At 35.0% G+C, this 20,365-nt stretch overlaps 1 protein-coding gene across 1 annotated transcript; it reads left to right on the forward strand.

The window, feature by feature from the left end:
- The first annotated feature begins 12,139 nt into the window (after positions 1 to 12,139).
- LOC149419949 (general odorant-binding protein 68-like) lies at positions 12,140 to 19,928 on the forward strand. The gene is made up of 4 exons (XM_089637573.1): positions 12,140 to 12,169; positions 13,356 to 13,514; positions 17,387 to 17,605; positions 19,842 to 19,928. The coding sequence occupies exons 1-4, from the start codon at positions 12,140 to 12,142 to the stop codon at positions 19,926 to 19,928; spliced, it is 495 nt and encodes a 164-aa protein (XP_089493699.1).
- Positions 19,929 to 20,365: the final 437 nt, after the last annotated feature.

The raw sequence follows: 20,365 nt of genomic DNA on the forward strand, positions 1-20,365 counted from the left end.
GTTGCACTCGTATTTAAGCGCACTCATGAGTAAGTTATCGAAAACTTACATAAGCCGTACATTTAACCTCGGAGTGTAAAGGCCGCCTAAGTGTAAGTGGTAAGTTACAGGATAAAATTAAGTTACACCGTATTTGAACCATAAAGTTAGTTACTAATTGTATCGTTGTCTTGTTTTTAGTCATTGTTTCGATTAAAAGGGTAAAAACGAGTGAAAAGACAACAGAAGTGAATTTAAAAAAACTTAAGCACCTTTGTTGTAAGTTAGTTCAAAACGGCGCGACTGCAAATTTGGAACGTTAAAATAAATTTAAAAAATAAGAATCCTAGCGTTCGGCATAAATTGAACTGTACTGTAATTACAGGGAATGTCCAAGTTCTGGGAAATTGTCAGTAGGTCAGTTTACAATTTTACATTGGCAGTTTGCTTTAAGAACTCTTTGTGTTAGTTTAAACATAAAAGCATAGTGCGTTTTTGGTGAATTGTGAATTATCAGCGAAATTTCGACGTAAATTTAAACTATAAATATCGATGCCTTTGACGAGGTAAAAATTAACCCAGACATGATTCAAAGAGTGCGAAAAATCAATCATCAGACGGACCCAACTGTGCTTGGAAGTTAACGGTGAACATTTTGAAAAAAATTTGTAACGTGTTTGTGTTTTTGAATTGGAAATTGGAACATCGCTACATATTGTGAGTGTTAGTACTTACTTATGCTAAAAATAATTTCTTTCCGTCGTGTCGGCGTACCACATCGAAATATCTAATAACAAAAAGTAATCCTGAAAAAAAAAACCCTTTTAGCCCAAACATATTTGTTTTTCGTATTTTTTTTGTTGGTGAAAATGCTCAAACCAAAAACTTTATGTTTATTTGGGTTCTCCATGTGCTGTAGATTCTCCAGTTTCCCGCTTATACTACGTAGTTTTCGTTTCCGGACATCGTGTATAGTAATTTACTGATTTTCGTTTTCGAAATCTGTTGCACTTTTATTATTCAAGCAAGGCTTACTTTGACTAGATGGATAACTTTAACTAGATGGATAACTTTAACTAGATGGATAACTTTAACTAGATGGATAACTTTGACTAGATGGAAAACTTCGACTAGGTGGAATATAGTCAAAGTTAGCCACCTATTCCATGTTATCCATCTAGTCAAAGTAATGCTTACTTGAATCATTGAGTGAATGCAGCAGATTTTTAAAACCGGAAACGGAACGTTCAAACGAATTTACGGACAGAAGAAATGAAAAACGGTCGATTCAAAACAGGACTTCGCTCCGCTCAGTCAAAAAAATTTAAAAATTGACAATAATCCTTGGTTAAGGTTGGTTAAGCACCATAAAATAATTTATTTTTGTTTCGATTATTTTATAATTTCTTAGTATTTTAAATAAGTACCCCAAAGATTGTGTTTCTTACCTCTATATCTTAAAAATAAAAAAGTCCTGAGATATGTTGTGAGGCTGAAGGGGGTGGGGAAGATGCATGTTGAGAAGTGCCTGGCTATTCATATCTGGTCACCAAACACACTGTTTTGAACAAATGAGATGCTTCGATTCTGACTAGTGACCTTCCAACAGGGCGATACTGAGAGTATCTACCACTGAAAATGTCTATGGTCACACTTAGGCATTATTTATTAATAAATACTGTTATTGCTGAAGAAGATGGCTGACGACGGATCTCACCAGGTTAGTAGATCTAGCAGATGACTATTTTGCGATGTAACTCTTAGTCGCAGTAGTAGGTAGTTCACTTGCAAAATTATTTTTGGTTTGCGGCCTTGAGAAAGGATAGCTACTAATTGTTTTTTCAAATGTTTGAGTGTTTAAATTCATTCATTTCATTCATATTTTACCCCTTCTGTGCAGTTGACTACATTTACAGTCCAGTGAAATAATGACTACCTCCAGGTGCACTGCAGTGTGCAGTGTGTGGAGCTAGGTTTTAACGCATTTCATTTCTTTTCATGAAAATTCCAATGTTGAAATAAACTTATTTTGTAGAAGCGTATCTATTATTTCAAATCTAATCAACATTTACCTCGGTTTTGAGATATTTACAATTTTTTACCAGTCTTATAAGGGTTAAACACACAAAAAGGGAAACATCCAAAAGTTGGTTTGTATTCGTGAGAAAGATGGTGTCCGTAACTGACGACGATTCGACGAGAAACCGATCTATGTCACTTTATTTATTTTTTATAAAATATCAAAGTCGACTTTTCAAATGCTTCTCGAAGTTTGTTTGTTTGTTTTTGAATCTTTATTTCGATGTATGCAAATTTTTTCATACATCTAGTAGGAAATTATAAAAAATACTATGTACAAAAAATAACATTTACAATTATATTTTAAGAGAAAAAGATAAATACACCAAATTGTACTATATAAGATATCTAGGTGACTAAAATAATATTGGTGAGTATGTTCAACCATCAAACATTATTTTATACATATAAATCACATGTCCTACGAAAAGTTCTAAGGCTTGGGGCTTCCTTTACGGCATTTGGTAGGTTATTATCAGAGATGTACTTTATTTCAAATAAACCCATTTCGAATCGAAATGCAAAATGCAAAATGGGTATTTTCCATTTTGCATTTTAAGTGCTTTTCTAAAAACCATTTTGCATTTTGCATTTTAAATGCTTTACTCAATGCATTTCCATTTTAAATGCTTTTTTGCAACATTCTTCCTACTATCTCCACACATCTTTCTTTCATAAGCCCCAAATATAAGTCGGTACTCAACCTCGCTATGAGAGATAATTTACATTTATCACGTTGCTCCCTGGTAGGAGCCCTGGCAATTGAGTGATACCATTACAAAAAATACTGATTCAAATACTGAACATGGGGCCACGCTGTAATATTAAATGTTAGAAAGCAGTTTCTATGTTTTTACGTTGGCAACATTTGTCCCGGGCAAATTTTTTGTGGTTCATAATCCGTAGTCGTGGCATTTTTTGATTTACCATCATGTAATATGTTTGTTATACATTGATGTCCATTATTAAATGACAAAACTGTTTAAAAATTCTATAATTATTTTGATTGTTTGACCTTAGAAACAATTTTGCATTTTCAATGCATTTTGAAAATAGGTATTTTGCATTTGAAATGCTTTTCTAAAAACCATTTTGCATTTTGCATTTTAAATGCTTTACTCAATGCATTTCCATTTTAAATGCTTTTTTGCAACATTCTTCCTACTATCTCCACACATCTTTCTTTCATAAGCCCCAAATATAAGTCGGTACTCAACCTCGCTATGAGAGATAATTTACATTTATCACGTTGCTCCCTGGTAGGAGCCCTGGCAATTGAGTGATACCATTACAAAAAATACTGATTCAAATACTGAACATGGGGCCACGCTGTAATATTAAATGTTAGAAAGCAGTTTCTATGTTTTTACGTTGGCAACATTTGTCCCGGGCAAATTTTTTGTGGTTCATAATCCGTAGTCGTGGCATTTTTTGATTTACCATCATGTAATATGTTTGTTATACATTGATGTCCATTATTAAATGACAAAACTGTTTAAAAATTCTATAATTATTTTGATTGTTTGACCTTAGAAACAATTTTGCATTTTCAATGCATTTTGAAAATAGGTATTTTGCATTTGAAATGCTTTTCTAAAAACCATTTTGCATTTTGCATTTTAAATGCTTTACTCAATGCATTTCCATTTTAAATGCTTTTTTGCAACATTCTTCCTACTATCTCCACACATCTTTCTTTCATAAGCCCCAAATATAAGTCGGTACTCAACCTCGCTATGAGAGATAATTTACATTTATCACGTTGCTCCCTGGTAGGAGCCCTGGCAATTGAGTGATACCATTACAAAAAATACTGATTCAAATACTGAACATGGGGCCACGCTGTAATATTAAATGTTAGAAAGCAGTTTCTATGTTTTTACGTTGGCAACATTTGTCCCGGGCAAATTTTTTGTGGTTCATAATCCGTAGTCGTGGCATTTTTTGATTTACCATCATGTAATATGTTTGTTATACATTGATGTCCATTATTAAATGACAAAACTGTTTAAAAATTCTATAATTATTTTGATTGTTTGACCTTGAAACAATTTTGCATTTTCAATGCATTTTGAAAATAGGTATTTTGCATTTTGCATTTGAAATGCTTTTCTAAAAACCATTTTGCATTTTGCATTTTCAAATTGAAAAGTTTTGACCCATTTCCATTTTGCATTTCAAATGGTTTTGGGTACCCATTTTGCACATCTCTGGTTATTATAAAGTTTTAAGTACACATTTAAATCACGCCAACGTGGTAAATTGTTTATCGGGTGCGGTCATGAATGTATTTTCGCACTTTCATCTTTTCTTTGCGATTCAATACAATAACATATGTGACAAGATGCTAACATTTTACCAATGTTATCGCGGGTAATCTTTAGAATATAAAACCTCTCGACTCCCATAAAGAGCACATCGTCGGTTGAAAAGAAAATAAAGGCTTATGAGAGCACTCGTCGATAATGGTTTTGCACTCCACTGGAATCTGCATAATGTGTTTCTAATGTGTTCATTATAAATTGTTTGAAAAAACCCAAGAGTAACGCAAATTTGGTAATTTCGGAAGGCTAGAATATAATTCGTTTTGACAATACAAAAATAATTATAAAAATATTTTCACAATTACGCAGGCCGGTATTGGAAGCGCATTGATTTTATACAGGATTATTATAAAACGATAGAGATTCGTTTAAAATTGTACAGTTTCCTGTGAATTCACATCAAGTTGACATGTTCTCCATTATATATCTCGCCCTCTCTGCGCTCCTGGTAGGTAAAAAAAATAAATTATTTTACTTGAAGACTACCTAGGTACTGCTACTCTTTAATAGAAATGCCACAACTAGTGGCTTGATCACAATACTAAAGAATGAAATCCGATTTCCACTGAAAATACTGAAAAATACTAAAGGTGCGATCTCAGAGGGAAGACATTTAGTTGGCCACCCCAGGTGAAAGTTGGGAGTAGCAACTTCAGAAGCTGTGTGAGAATTGATAGAGGCATGAACCTAATAAGCTCTGGACAAAAACTATTCGAAAAAAATTGAGGCCTCAGGGTAAGGGGGAAGATGTATGAAAAATTCCAAAACACACATAAATTTTGTAGTGGCATATTCCATTCCTTGTCTCATCAATTAACCAAAAAAATCATAAGCCGTTATAATTGTATTAACAATACAAAAATAAAATAGTTCATTATACACCACTTTATATACAAATCATTTCGTTTCATATAAGATGGCTGCCAGGCAATTTGCCCTCACACTAGTTTTACCTTTCCGCTCATACAAAATCGCACTAATGTTCTGTCCAGGGATTTTAGGTTTAAGCCTGGAAGCATCTTGACAAGGCGTGATGACACTTTTAATATTTAGTACGCACTTGGGGTTAATGCTCCGTTATAAGCGTTCGAAAAGAAGAAGAAGAAACCTTCTGTTGGCACAGAATTATGCTGTAAATCATGTAAAATATAACTAACCATCACGCCGTTTCCCCGCAGGTTCTTGCCTCATTCACATGAATACATCGTCTCATACATACTATTCTAATGTTCTGACTCTTGATATTACCCGACTCAAGTATCTGATTCACTTGGTGGTGCCATGTCTTCCTCGGGAGTTCCCGACTTCACATTTGCGTCATATATTCTCCATACCCTCCTTTCTTCGCTCATTCGCTCTACGTGCCCAAAACTTTCTCTCGCGTCTCTTTCTTAATCTTACTAATTACGCTTACATCATGCCTTACGCCTTGCACTATTTGCGGATCTCCACATTTCTCACACGATCATGCATGGTTTTATCACACAGGGATCTCAATTTTACAGCATTCAGTCTACGTTCATCCATTCTCTGCCAGTTCCATGCCTCACATACTTCGTTCATCCTAGACACGAGAGACTGTAGGTCTTCCATACTGTTAGCAATCAGCACCGCAACATCAGCATACAATAGGCAACATACTTTCAGATTACTCAAATTCTCGCCCAATCCCACCTCTTTCAATTCTTGCATACACTTATCCATGTATAGATTGAATAACCACGGTGACATTACGCAGCTTTTTTTAACACCTTTTGCGAGATCAAACCACTCCGTAAAACAACGTACATCAACGTACCTAATACCCAAGTGTGCACGCCAAAAATCGCTCCGCAAATAATATTCAAAATTAATAGTTTATACATCGAATTTAATAAAAAAGACATTGATAATCGCATAACTGTGTAACAGTAGTGAACTTCTTTACTTTATTTAAATAATAACGGCATCGTTATATACATTTTTAAGTGATTTTAAAATCTGTGAAGTGAGCTTGTACAGTGTTGTTGCCTGTAATAACCACTCAAAATCAGAATACCTAACATTTCTAAGGACGGGTTGTTTCGGAGAATCTGAACAATTCATCAAATTTCAACGTTCATTTTCAAGTTCTGTGAAAGACTTTTTCAAGTTCTGTTTTTATTTCAGTTTTGTCAAGCAACTAGCCTACAATGATATAAAAACAGAACTTGAATAAGTCTTTCACAGAACCCGTAAATGAACGTTGAAATTTGATGAATTGTTCAGATTCTCCGAAACAACACGTCCTAAGACTCACAGCACTAATATAACAGTATAATCGCAGGTCCCGCTATATCGGTGGTGGCTAAGCGGTTTAGAGCGGCAAACGTCACTTGCTTCAAGCGCAGTCCCAAGGGAACAGAGTTCGCTCCCTCCCGTAACCTAACGGCTTTTTTATTTTAAAATAAGTCGATTTTAGGACACCAACCTTCTACATAAATTACAACGCCATCTAGGTGCAATACGCCAAAAACACATTAAGATGAACAGGCAAAAGAAAACCACAAAAAAGGCGCCATCTAGCGATTCGGAAGAAGACTATCACACTAACAAAATGATGAAATTTATGGAAAAAAAATTTGAGGACTTATCAGAACAGTTAATGAAATCTTTTAACGAACAACTGAAAAATGAACTCAGAGAACTTAAAAAGTCTGTGGAATTCTGTTGTAATAAAATTGACGAATACGAAGAAAAAAATAAAATCAAAGATAATTTAATTAAACAATTACAATCAGATAATAAGGAAATCAAAATGCAATTGAACAAAATGGAACAATTTCAAAAACAAAAAAATATTGAAATACAAGGTGTTCCTTTCAAAGAGAATGAAAACTTACCTAAAATAGTTCACAATATATTGGAAACAATAAAATGCGAAACTGAATTACCTAAAATAGTTCACAATATATTGGAAACAATAAAATGCGAAACTGAATTACCTAAAATAACAAACACATATAGAATTAAAAACAGAAACCCATTAAGTAAAAATCCAGGGATAGTAGTTTCCTTTCAAAACAAAGAAAGTAAGGACAATATTATAACCCAGAAAAGAAAATATGGTACTTTGTACCCAAAAAATATAAATTTTTCTGAAGATTATAAAAACATTGTTTACATTAATGAACAATTGTCACAAAATAATAAACACCTCCTATTTCTGGCGAAATCATCAAGACTAGGCTACAAGTTTATCTGGGCAAAAAATGGTAACATAATGATGAGAAAAGATGAATTAGCCCCGATCATCCACATAAGGCAGCCGGAAGATATTCCCTCCGAATAAACAAACAAGTGACCATAATACATGTATAAATACTTCATCATTGTTCAAAATGTCTGATGAAAATTTTTTGCATGAAAACTTTATATGTAAAAACACAAGTGAACTTAATAATCATTTTAAAAATGTTAATTTTTCAGTTCTAAATATGAACATACGGAGTTTAAGAAAGCACTTTGATGAACTCTGTGTCCTAATCGAAAGTCTAGATTTTTCTCCTAGTATTATTATATTAACAGAGACACAGATGAAAGAGGTAATACCCTATAACCTGCCAGGATATATAACCATTTCATCTAAATGCAAACATACTGGACACGATGGAGTCACGGTATTTATGAATAATTGTCTCATGAAAACTGCTTTCGAGATTTTAGATTTTAAAACAGCAAATGCTATTAAATTAACATTTAACCATAACAATTATAATTATTTGCTAATAGCTATCTATAGATCACCTTCACTAAATGAAACTCTCTTCAATAACGAACTTAATTCGCTTTTAAAAATGACTCACAGAAATAACTTCAACTTCGCAATATTAACCGGTGATATCAATATAAATATAAATGAAAATAACAAAAGAACAAACTGTATAAATGAGTACTTAGATTGTTTGTCGTGTGCTGGATATCAGTCTTACATAAACTCACCAACTAGAGAAAATTTGAATAACTCCACGACTCTAGATCACATATTTGTTAAATCACACAAACACTTTAAAACAACATCTTCAACTCTAATAACAAACATTACTGATCATTACCCAACATTTTACGGACACAACATCTTAACTGCAAATTCAAAAAAAAATTCTGAAACAGTTGAAAAAAATAATATTAATTACCTCACATTAAATAATCTACTTCTTTTGGAAAATTGGGATCAAATTCTATCAATTTCAAACCCATATTCAGCATTAGAATCGTTTTATAAAACTCTCCAAGAATATATTTCAAAAAGTACTAATAAAATTGTTATATCTAAGAGAAAATATAAAAAAATTAAACCTTGGATAACTGTAGGAATAATAGTCTCCATTAAACAAAGAGATAAACTATATAGAGAGATGCTAAATTATCAAAGAGCCTGTCAAAAAAACAATGTCAGAACAATGTCCTTCATGAAAACAAAATATTTACTGTATAGAAATTTACTAAATAGGTTAATAAGAAGTTGTAAAAAAAAATGCTATGGTGAACAAATTGATAATGCAAATAATGATACCAAAAAAACGTGGAATATTATTAACGAAATAACGAATAAAAAAAGAATAGCATCAACTGAGGTTAAGGAGATTAAAATAAATAACAATATTATAACTGACAAATCTGACATTGCAAATAACTTTAACAACTTCTTCACAAATGTCGTAGACCAAGTACTTGAATCATCCAGTAATATTGCTAATACAGCGCCCGTTGACTCATCTCTGCTTTTGGTACCAACAAACAATTCAATTAACTCATTAGATTATTTTACACCTATCACAACTAATGAAATTGAAAAACACATTGACAGCCTAAAACCAACAAATTCTTCAGGAATTGATAATTTATCAGGTAATACACTAAAAAAAATAAAACAATATATTTTAACTCCTTTGCAACATATTTATAATATATCCCTAAAAGAAGGGTATTTCCCAGAACAATTTAAAATCTCCACTATAATACCAGTTCACAAATCGGGTGACACGCACATATTAGACAATTACAGACCTATCTCCTTAGTTTCAAACCTTTCAAAAATATTTGAAAAATGTATCAAAAATAGAGTTATGAAATACCTAGAACAAAACAATATTCTGTCCGAAAATCAATATGGCTTCAGAAGTAAATTAAGCACTGAAGATGCAATATTCGATCTGACAAAAAATTTATACACATCTGTTGATCAAAATAAAAAAAGTCTAGCTATATTTTTAGACTTAAGAAAAGCGTTTGATACTGTAAATCACAATCTACTCATAAAGAAAATTAATCAAATAGGTTTCAAAAAAGATGCACTAAAAATTCTCACTCACTATCTCAAAGACAGATTACAAAAAACAAAAATAGGGAACTTTTATAGCACAGAAACAGTGATAAAAAATGGAGTACCACAGGGGACTGTGCTTGGCCCAATTCTGTTTCTAATATATATTAATGATTTATGTAATGTTGTAATCCCTGGTAAAATTGTATCTTACGCTGATGATACAGCAATAATAGTAAATGGAAAATCCTGGCCTGAAACTTTTTTAAATGCAACAAAATGTATTTCATATGTCTTATCATGGCTAACTTGTAATAGACTTTTCTTAAACTATAGTAAAACATTTTACCTAACTTTTTATAAAAACAGTAAAAACAAACCTCCCAATAACCTTAAAATTAGACTACATAATGCTAACTGTAATAAAGTAACATGCACCTCTTGCTTTGAAATTGGAAAAATTGAAAAGATCAAATATTTGGGTATAGATATATATTGACACAAATTTAAACTGGCAACCACAAATTAATAACACCGTTTCTAAATTAAGATATCTGACGTACATATTTTATAGACTTAAGGAAGTACTCAATGTTGACAAATTGAAAATGATTTATTTTTCTCTAGTGCAATCCTCAATTATGTACGGTATATTAGGATGGGGTGGCGCACTAGATACATTTATAAAACCACTACAAATAGTACAAAATCATATTATCAAGGTTATATATAATAAAAAGAGGACATTTTCGACTGATCAATTGTACAAGGAATCTCAACTATTCAATCTCCGTAAACTATTTTTACTTCAAAGCCTGAAATACGTCATGAAAAACCAAAATAAATTTCAAAAATATGAAACCAAAATCAACTTTAGAAGAAATCATGTATTTTATACCCCACAAACCAATACCAAACTAATGCAAACTCACAGTAGCTTTATTGGACCTCGCACTTTTAATCTACTACCAAAAAAAATTCAAATAACAACTAAACTAGCGCAATACCAAAAAGAATTAAAGTTGTGGCTGTACAATGCAAATGTTGAAGCATTATTCATTTAATTTTTTCTATTTTGTTTCTGTAGAGTTATTATTATTTTATTTTGTGTTCTTTTAATTCATATATATTATCTTACAATCTTTATTTTTACTTTGATTTATTTTTAATATGCTCCTCTTGCACAATCTTTTAGAATAACTTTAATTATAATCCTACCGTTTTTCTTTATTATGCTTACTGTTTTTTATTTTATTTTTACTGTTATATATTTTTAGGTACAAAAATCTAATGTATTAAATTATATTACCCACGCACAGGCTGCGCCTTAGTGGGTTCCCTTTCATATTATTAAAAAACTTGTATTGTGAAATATGTAAATTGGGAAAAAATAAAGGAAATAAAAAAAAAAAAAAAAAAAAACCACCGTTCACCCTAACACATGCAACACTTCCCTCATACATCATTTACACCATTGAACATATCGCCCAGAACTTCGTAATTCTTTAAGTAAAACAAATCTAGTTCCGCGATGAAACTGAATTCCAAAGGGCTATAAAGATGAACAATTGAAACGAAATTATGTCAATCGCCCATCGACACCATCATTTCGCTGTGTCAATGGCGATTTTCTATGGCGTATGTGCGCTTAATCAAAATACACATCAATCCCCCGTCCATGGGAAGTCTCAATTGTTAATCGCTTCAATTGCTTCAGTAAAAGATCATTTAGCAATAATTGTGAATAGCGTCAGTGACGTAAATTAACGTAACTATTAACAATCGACAGGACCGGCCCCGAGTCAAACAGCGTCTGGCACTAGTAAAAAACTGTTATTTGTGAGCCAAAACGCGAGTCAAGCCTTGAATTATGGGAAAGTAACGAAGCAACAGCAAATGACGCGAAACGCCACTTGCGGTTGCTTCGTTGCTTTCCCATAATTCGAGGCTCAGCTCGCGTTTCGGCTCGCAGATGTGTACGCAGCATTAGTTGTTATGTAGGTAGTATCAGCGCCTTGACAAGTCGGCGCCCGGAGCGGATTGTTCCAATTGCACTTGTACAGGACCGGCCCTGACAATCGATATTGATCGTCTCCGGGACTTTCATATGTTTATTCATGTATCCATGAATTTTCATCTCATTAGGGAATATCTGTGTCGAGATGAGCGTTGAGGCGTGCACTGAGAAAACTTTTTTGTAAATTTTTAGCCTTCGTGAGAATGGATTTTTATTGACGCTATTCGGTAAGACGTGGAAGACTGACTTTAAAAATATTTTTTCTTTATCTGGTACCTACTCAAATAGGTTAAATAAAAGAATTTTTGTTTCAGCTTTCAGTCAGTGCCCAGGATTGTTCCAAAATGCCTCTTGTTGTAGTAAGTATTTTTGTGTTATATCCACATTCACAGCCTTAGTTAGGTACTTGTAAAATCAAAGGTAAGTAGATAGGTTCCTGCTTAAACGGATTACATAATGGAAATAGGTAAGAAAAATAATAGGAAGGTCAGTACTTATTGTTGTGATGTAAATGAATTTGCGAGCTGAAATGATAATAAAGAACTCCAGTCCATTTTTTGGGCTTTATTATCAATAATGACTTCCAACTAAATAACATTATATTTTTTTATTGTTATAGTATATAGTATAGTATATATACTTCCCCACCTTCCTCTTTCCCTTCCCCACTTCCCTTCAGCCTCACAACATCCCCCAATTGGGGATGCCATAGTCTCACTGGCTCCAGACTGGAGCAGTTGGGACTCTTGTGAGGTATTCACCATAAAAAAAAAAGATAGTTTTAATAGAATAATATTTTTTTTATTTTTCGGGTCTTCAGAAAACGCATAAAATCTATAGAGGTAATGTCACTAGTCCTCAATTTCAAAAGATACTTACGTTTTTTTGTCAACCGACGCTGTATTTCGTATGGGAGTCGAGACTTTTTATTCTTAAGAATACCCACTTTTAACATTGAAGAACACTAGGTAAAATGCTAGCATCTCGTCACTAATGTTATTGTATTACACCATAGTGCAAAAATTCATGCATGACCGCGCCTGATAAACAATTTACCGGTGTTTAAAAACCTACATTAACATTTTTTTATCTGTCTAATGTGAATGTGGACCAGGGTTGCCAATGCATAGGTTCTAAAACACCCACCACAGATGAAGAGATGTTAAAATTCCCCGCAAGTTCCCTTTCCTCCAAAATTTTATTGAAATCAGCTTTTTTATTTTTTTAATTTTCCAGTCATTTTCGAATTTACTCTTTCGTTTTTTTTACTCTTACAAACAGAGGCGGATTTGCAGTCTTGGCCGCCCTAGGCCCCAGACCATGTAGCCGCCCCTTTCTCAGTACCCATCATAGGTGTGGCGAGGGCGGCTGCGGGGCGTGGGGGCGCGCTGTGTGCTGTGTGTGAACACGCTCTTGCATATCGCTATTTCGTACGTAGAATATTTAGGTACTTAGGAAGAAATTTCTTGTTATCATATGTGTCTTTTTTGTCACGATTGGCCGCCCCTAATATCTGGCCGCCCTAGGCCCGGGCCTACATAGGCCTAAGGGCAAATCCGCCTCTGCTTACAAATAGTTTTTTTTTAATGCTGCGAAAGAAAACGATATATAATACGTCTTCGCAATTATTTACCAGATGGAAAACCTGTAATCACTCCATTAAATGTTCCAGCGCCCATCGGAGTGCTGTCCCGGCTCCTGCCCTAAGTTCATGACCCGCGCCCTGGCTGAGGAGTGTGGCCTGATGGATGACATGACCATGCACTGCAACTGGGGCCTCGGGAAGTCGGAGGGCTCAGGGGGTATCTCAGGAACTCCAATCCTACCACCAGTAAGTAAACTCATATGAGTCCCTGGCAAGTGCATTTATATAGGAGAATTACATAAATGTAAACAGCAGATATCAGCTATATTAGGAGTAACAGAAGTTGCCTTTTAAAGGAAGCTTCATTGATGCTAAATATATCGATAACCCGATTCTGTTCAACAAAAAGGTTGCTCTCCCCACCGCCACGACATATGGCAAATTAGTCCTGCAGGCTTGGAGATAAATAAAAGTCTAGAGCAGGGTACTCACCAAGAGTGTAGCACCGTGTAACGTGTAACGTAACTGATACTGTATCAATCTGCAAGTGGGTACGGCTCATCCACGGTAACCGCGTATCCAGCTACGAGCTCCCGGATCCGCCTTTAGTGCTCGCAGTGTGATCGCAGTGAATCCGCCGTCGCACAGTGGGCTGAAAATCGCCTTTCATAGACATAGAGACTTGAATTTTCAAGGGTATTTTTTTTGGCTAGAAATGAATTCTGCTGATCGTTACTATGCTATAAAATGTCGTACGAAGCAATTGTGTGTACAAATGAAGGAGTTATAATTTTTTTAAGAAAAATTTGTATGGCGCTGACATTAAAAATGAGGCTATCTCTGGAAACATAAGGTTGGCCGTTCTATCCTTACACACAGATAATACTACTATTTATTTGTATTTTTTTGACATACTTCATATTGTGGCGCAAGGTGCGATTTTTTTTAAATCCTTAAGTGGAAAAAAAATCTTTTTCGTTGTTGATGATTCATTTTAATGCTTAAATGCTTTACATATGAGCATGCTTTGCCTAGTTTACAATATTTTATTTACACTGCAAGCCAAAACACTGTGCACAGTGGGCTGAAAATCGCCTTTCATAGACATAGAGACTTGAATTTTCAAGTGTATTTTTTTTGGCTAGAAATGGATTCTGCTGATCATTAATATGCTATAAAATTTTGTATGAAGCAATTGCGTGTACAAATGAAGGAGTCATCATTTTTTAAAGAAAAATTTGTATGGAACTGACATTAAAAATGAGGCTATCTCTGGAATCATAAGGTTGACCATTATATCCTTACACACAAATATACTACTATTTATTTGTATTTTTTTGACATACTTCGTACTGTGGCGAAACTTAAAAAAAAAAAAATCGCACCTTGCGCCACAATATGAAGTATGTCAAAAAAATACAAATAAATAGTAGTATTATCTGTGTGTAAGGATAGCACGGCCAACCTTATGATTCCAGAGATAGCCTCATTTTTAATGTCAGCGCCATACAAATTTTTCTTAAAAAAATTATAACTCCTTCATTTGTACACGCAATTGCTTCGTACGACATTTTATAGCATAGTAATGATCAGCAGAATCCATTTCTAGCCAAAAAAAATACCCTTGAAAATTCAAGTCTCTATGTCTATGAAAGGCGATTTTCAGCCCACTGTGCGTCGGCGGCTCGCTGCGATCACACTGCGCTCCACCCGCGAGCGGCTCGCAGCAGGCTCGCGCCTACGTACTCACTTGATACAGTATCAGTTACGTTACACGTTACACGGCTAGATGAGTACCCTGCTTATGCTGTCGGTGACGGTGACGGTGACGGAGATAACCATAGAAATGAATGTTATCCATGATAGCTGAGTTTTCATACCATCCAGTTTCATCCCATCATTAGTTTGAGGAAATGTGTAACAATGTGTACATCCCTTCTGAACCGTAAATGGTTCGAGATAGAACCACGGGTAGTAGCCACAGGAATTTCTTCTGAACCTAACCTAACCTAACCTGGTGTGGAATTAAAATAATCGACCCACTTTCAACACTACTCCTTACTGTAGAATTAAATAAAATTACGAGAACCAGGGTACATATCTCTAAAATTCCTTGCAGTGCACAGAACAAAGTCTAGCATTCTTAATGAAATGCTACAAGCTATCTCAATATGAGCATAAAATGTCAGGCTACTATCAAACATGATTCCAAGATCCTTGATGGTGGAGATACGTTTTAAACTTCGGGCATCCATTGTATACTGGTAATACCAGGTATGAAACGCCCTTATGAATGACAAAATTACATACATTGAACGGATTGCTATCTTTAGAGCACAGTCATCGCTTTGGAATATTGTCCTTGTTCTGACGGTATTTCAATGGAAGATGCTGCCTGGTTAGCATCATTGACACGCAAAATATACACCCAACATTTTTGTATACGGTTGACATTATTTTAACATGAGAACGCGTCGCTTCTAAAACTCATTCTTGGGTTCAAAAGGTCGACTACAGAAAGATTTTCCAGCCTCTGGCTTTCTTTTCCTCTCTCGCACAATAAGGGTACCTTCAAGACTCAAGTTCACTCCTACGTTCCCTCGAAAATACCCTTCACTCAGCATTCCCAAAGATGGCGTAGGCCACGGAGGAAATTATTTCACTCGAGGACCCATGTGAGGAGTTAACGAAAAAAAACTTTACTCATAGAGGCCAGTACCAACCAACAATTATTTTATGCAGTCAAGCAGTGGCTACAGAATTTCGAGAAGCATAACGTGTCCTCTACAAAAAATCACTTAGTTTCTTTAACATTTCAAAATATCTCCACATTTTTGTGCTTTTTCCCGTTTCCCATAAAATTAAAATTAAAATTTCTCCCCTAGATCTAGGGAAATTTCCCTAGACATCACTGAGACCTCGCATCCAAAAACGTACATTTCTGATTTTCTCTTATTTTAAAACAATACAAAAATTTCCTCTGAAATCATAAGATTTGTGTGCATGTAGACAAATACCTACCTACTTTATTAATAAACACGACGCCATAGTATGCATGCGACTGAGGTTTGCATGCATGCTATGAATCCCTAAATTATCAACCCGGATCAGTTGTGACCCGTGAGCCCACGTGAGCCGTGAGAACCGTTCATCATTGGGTCACCGGTTCTCCGGTTCAACGGTCCGCCATGCCACGGATCATCAGCTCACTCGTTCGCGAACGACTCCCGCTCACCAGCTAACTCGTTCACTCTTTTGCAAACATGGACCTAAAAAGCCCTGGACAGATTAATTCGACAACAATTTGAAGCCGCGGGGTGAAGGGAAATATGTATGTAAATGCCAAAATCTACTTAATTTTTTTAATGACGTATCCCATTCCTTGTGGCATCAAATACTCCAAAAAATCGTAAGCTGATATAAGTGCATTTACAATACAAACATAGTATAATAACAGTTCATTGTGCACCACTTTGCATACAAATCAGTTCAAAAGTAATCATACAAGATGGCAATTTTCCCTCACCCTAGATTTGGCTTCAATGCCATTCATACAAAATCGCACTAATGCTCTGTCCAGGCTCTTTAGGTCCATGTTCTCAAAGATCCGTGAACCGTGAAGATCGGTCTTTGCTAACCGGATCTTGCGGATGCGTATGTATAGAAGGTTCACTGAGCCGAGTCGTTCCCGAACGATTCACTTCTAAAGTAAATAAAAAAAATAATACTCATTATGTATACCTATCTAATTCCTTCTATTTAGTTTATTGCATCAGTGAGTAGATATTCAAAGGGGACACCTATTGATGCTTTAAAGAATCTCATAGGCCCAATTTACATCACTGCCTGCAGCTTTTCCTTTTAAATTATTATATTAAACTTTTTTGTAATGTATAAGGAATTAAAAATATAACTCAATATTATTTTAAGCTTCACAACAGGGTTGGTATAAGAACACTATTGTGAACTGCTGGTCTTGCTTCTTTTGACATATTTTTATTGATGACTACCGCATTCCGTTCTCTTATAATACAGTACCCGGCTTTCAACATTATTTTAATGTTCTTTTCAGCCTTTCCGTCTGTTGATCAATTTATTTTTTTAACCATCTAACACAGTGTTCTTCAGTCCAATGCATCATGAAGAAGAATAATCTCCTCACTGCCGATAATAAACTGGACAAGGCTGCCTTCAAGAAGTTTTCCGGGCAGCAGTTCTCCGCGGAGTGGAACACGACCATCGCCAAGGCTATTTCCACCTGTGACGCAGAAGCCGCCAAACCTGACGACTGTGATGGCAGGAAATACATCATGTGCATTAAGCGCAATATGTTTATGGTAAGTTTAAATTATTCGTGTTTGTATATCCACAAAACTTGAATCCCTAAATTGATTTAAAATTTTTTTACACAAAATGCAAAAAAAATATTCATATAGGTATTAGAGGTGGGTCCTATGAATACTTTTCGTTACTGGGTACAATGAGTACAGGTACAGGAAAATACCGAGTAAAAATACCGGTGACAAAATACTCAGAAGTATTTAATCCCGACCTGAGGATTGATTCAGAATGAGTAATTCTAATCGCATAAATTCTGCCCACATATTCCCCACAAACATTCTACTTGAGCTTGATTCCCCCTTTCATTATTCGAAATCCGTGGGGGGGGGTTGTCAGAGCATTTCTGTAAAACATAATTCCCCACAAAAAAATTTCAGAATAAGTACTCCCCGCGAAATATTTGAAATCCATGGGGAGGGGGTTGTTACAGAACTTCGCTGGAAAAAAGCACAGCCAATACCTGCTAAAGATACCCATCAAAATTACCCGTCGAAAATACCAAGAATACCTACTGAAAATACCCATCAAAAATTCCTACTAAAAATACCCATCTAAAATACCCATCCAAAATACCTATCAAAAATACCTACAAAAAATACCCATCAAAAATACCTACTAAAAATACCCATCAAAAATACCTGGTAAAAGTACCTATTAAAAATATTTAGTCCCGGTATAAAATACTCATGAGTATTTTGGAACCAGGTATTTTGGAGATCTGTCACAAGTACAAAGTATCGCATAGAAATACCCGGTACTTTTACTGGGTACGATAAATAACACCTCTAATAGGTATGTAGAGGTTCCATGGCAAAACAAAACATTGAAGAAAAGTGAAGAAGAAGAACAAAAAAAAATATAAACTAACATTATTTTATCATACTGTTTACTGTTTCCTGGTTACTGAAGAGAGATCAAAAGTTATGAAAATTTGCAGGCAGCGGTGAAGATGAAGTACCATTGAGAGATTCTTCCAAGAAGTGAGGACTTTACTTTTGAATCTCTTCTCATTGACTATATGATTATGTCTATAAAATAGACGAGCAGCTAATAGCTGATGACTTTGCCAGCTCCGTGCAGTCGCATCTCGGCAGTTTTCGTACGAAATTTCATTCACAACACACATGACTTTTTAAAACAGCACGAAGGCAGCTACTGTTGCTGGTGTGATGCTGTTACCTTGCTGTCACGTCAACAGCATTTATGCTGCCCACAATGGATTGTTATAAGCTGCTCAACAATATGCCACTCCCCACAGGCAGAGCATTCGATGGATTGGTCCTAGAGACAAAAAGATAAGACAGTTTTTGTTGACGCTGTCTTTGATAGTTATCAAGTATATGACATGGTCTCCAAATTAAAAGAGTTCTGAAAACAACCCACTAGCAATCTGGAGAAGTGGACGGTAACATGCGGCATACCTCTTCCTCCTGAGCTGCAAGAATTAACTTATTATTTGCCTCGATGGAAGATATCACTTCTCATGGCTTTTGAACCTTTGTGACTGGTACAAGCGCAGTTCCGTTGAGTTATTCAGAGTGAGTTGTGACAAAGCGTGGCTTGTGTCAGATCCCCAGTGTTTCCAAAATCGAATTATACTAAGAATAATAATAACTGCATTATTTGTATAGCGCTGTTTTCGTTAAAAATCGCCTCATAGGCGCTGTATATATCTATATAGATAAAAAATGTTGGTTTGTTCAAAATCTTAAATATCCGAAAGTTCTTCAACGATTGCTTTGAAATTTTGACACTACGTTGCATTCGCATACGCGTGTGTTTTTATACAGCTATATTATAAAGATGTCACCCGTGACAGGTAAACAATGCTTTTTTTGAAAAACAGATCCATCTGTTGGACAAATATGCTTTTTTTAAACAGTGCCATCTGTTGGACGTAAAAGTAACACGCGCTATTATTTCTTTATCGGCATAAACAGACTGATCCAAAGCAATGCGCGGCAGGGTACAGCTAGTCCTAAATAAAAAGCATTTATAGTAATTAAGAAAATAAAAAATATATTTATAAAAAATATTTCAACGACATGAAAACCGTGGTAAGTACAAGCAAAATGCCCCAAAAAGGTCAAGATCGGCAAAGTCACAAATTAAGTTCTTCAACCATAAAAGAATCATCTAATTGTGGCATTCAATAAATATGGACAATTTTTATTCAGACGCATTGATTAATTTATAAAATTTTAATACATGTTTGTTTCTCTGTTATTTTAGAACTGTCCGGCTTCCATTGCTGTCCAGTCCCCTGATTGCTACTCCCTGAGGGCTTTCATGAATAAGTGCCCCATACCAGGACAATGAGGATTTCATCATTCTCGAGACAATTGTTATTGCGTGTTAAAAATCTAATAAACTATATTTCTAATGTGCATAGTGTCCATCATACCTTATTTTTGTCAAAACTCTGTACATTAGTAATAGGACTAGTAGCTGGTTGGCGCTAACTAAAAATTGTCCAAAGAAGCGAAGCTAGAAGTCCGCAATGCAGCACTGGTACCTACCCTGATGCATGCTAGTGAGGCATAGAACTTGTAGAGGAAGGAAAAAAGCAGATTGAATGCTGTAGAAATGAAATCCCTGAGGCGTATGTGTAGTAAAACCACGAATGATCATGTAGAAATGTGGAGATTCACAAATAATGCAATGCTGATGTAAGCGTAGTGAGTATGCTTAAGAAAGGGACGCTTAGATGGTTTGGACATGTAGAGCGAATGAACGATGAAAGGAGTGAAGGGAAA

The sequence above is a fragment of the Hesperophylax consimilis genome, chromosome 11 (assembly GCF_061612785.1).
Source record: "Hesperophylax consimilis isolate HC1 chromosome 11, BYU_Hcon_1.0, whole genome shotgun sequence".
Taxonomy (NCBI): domain Eukaryota; kingdom Metazoa; phylum Arthropoda; class Insecta; order Trichoptera; family Limnephilidae; genus Hesperophylax; species Hesperophylax consimilis.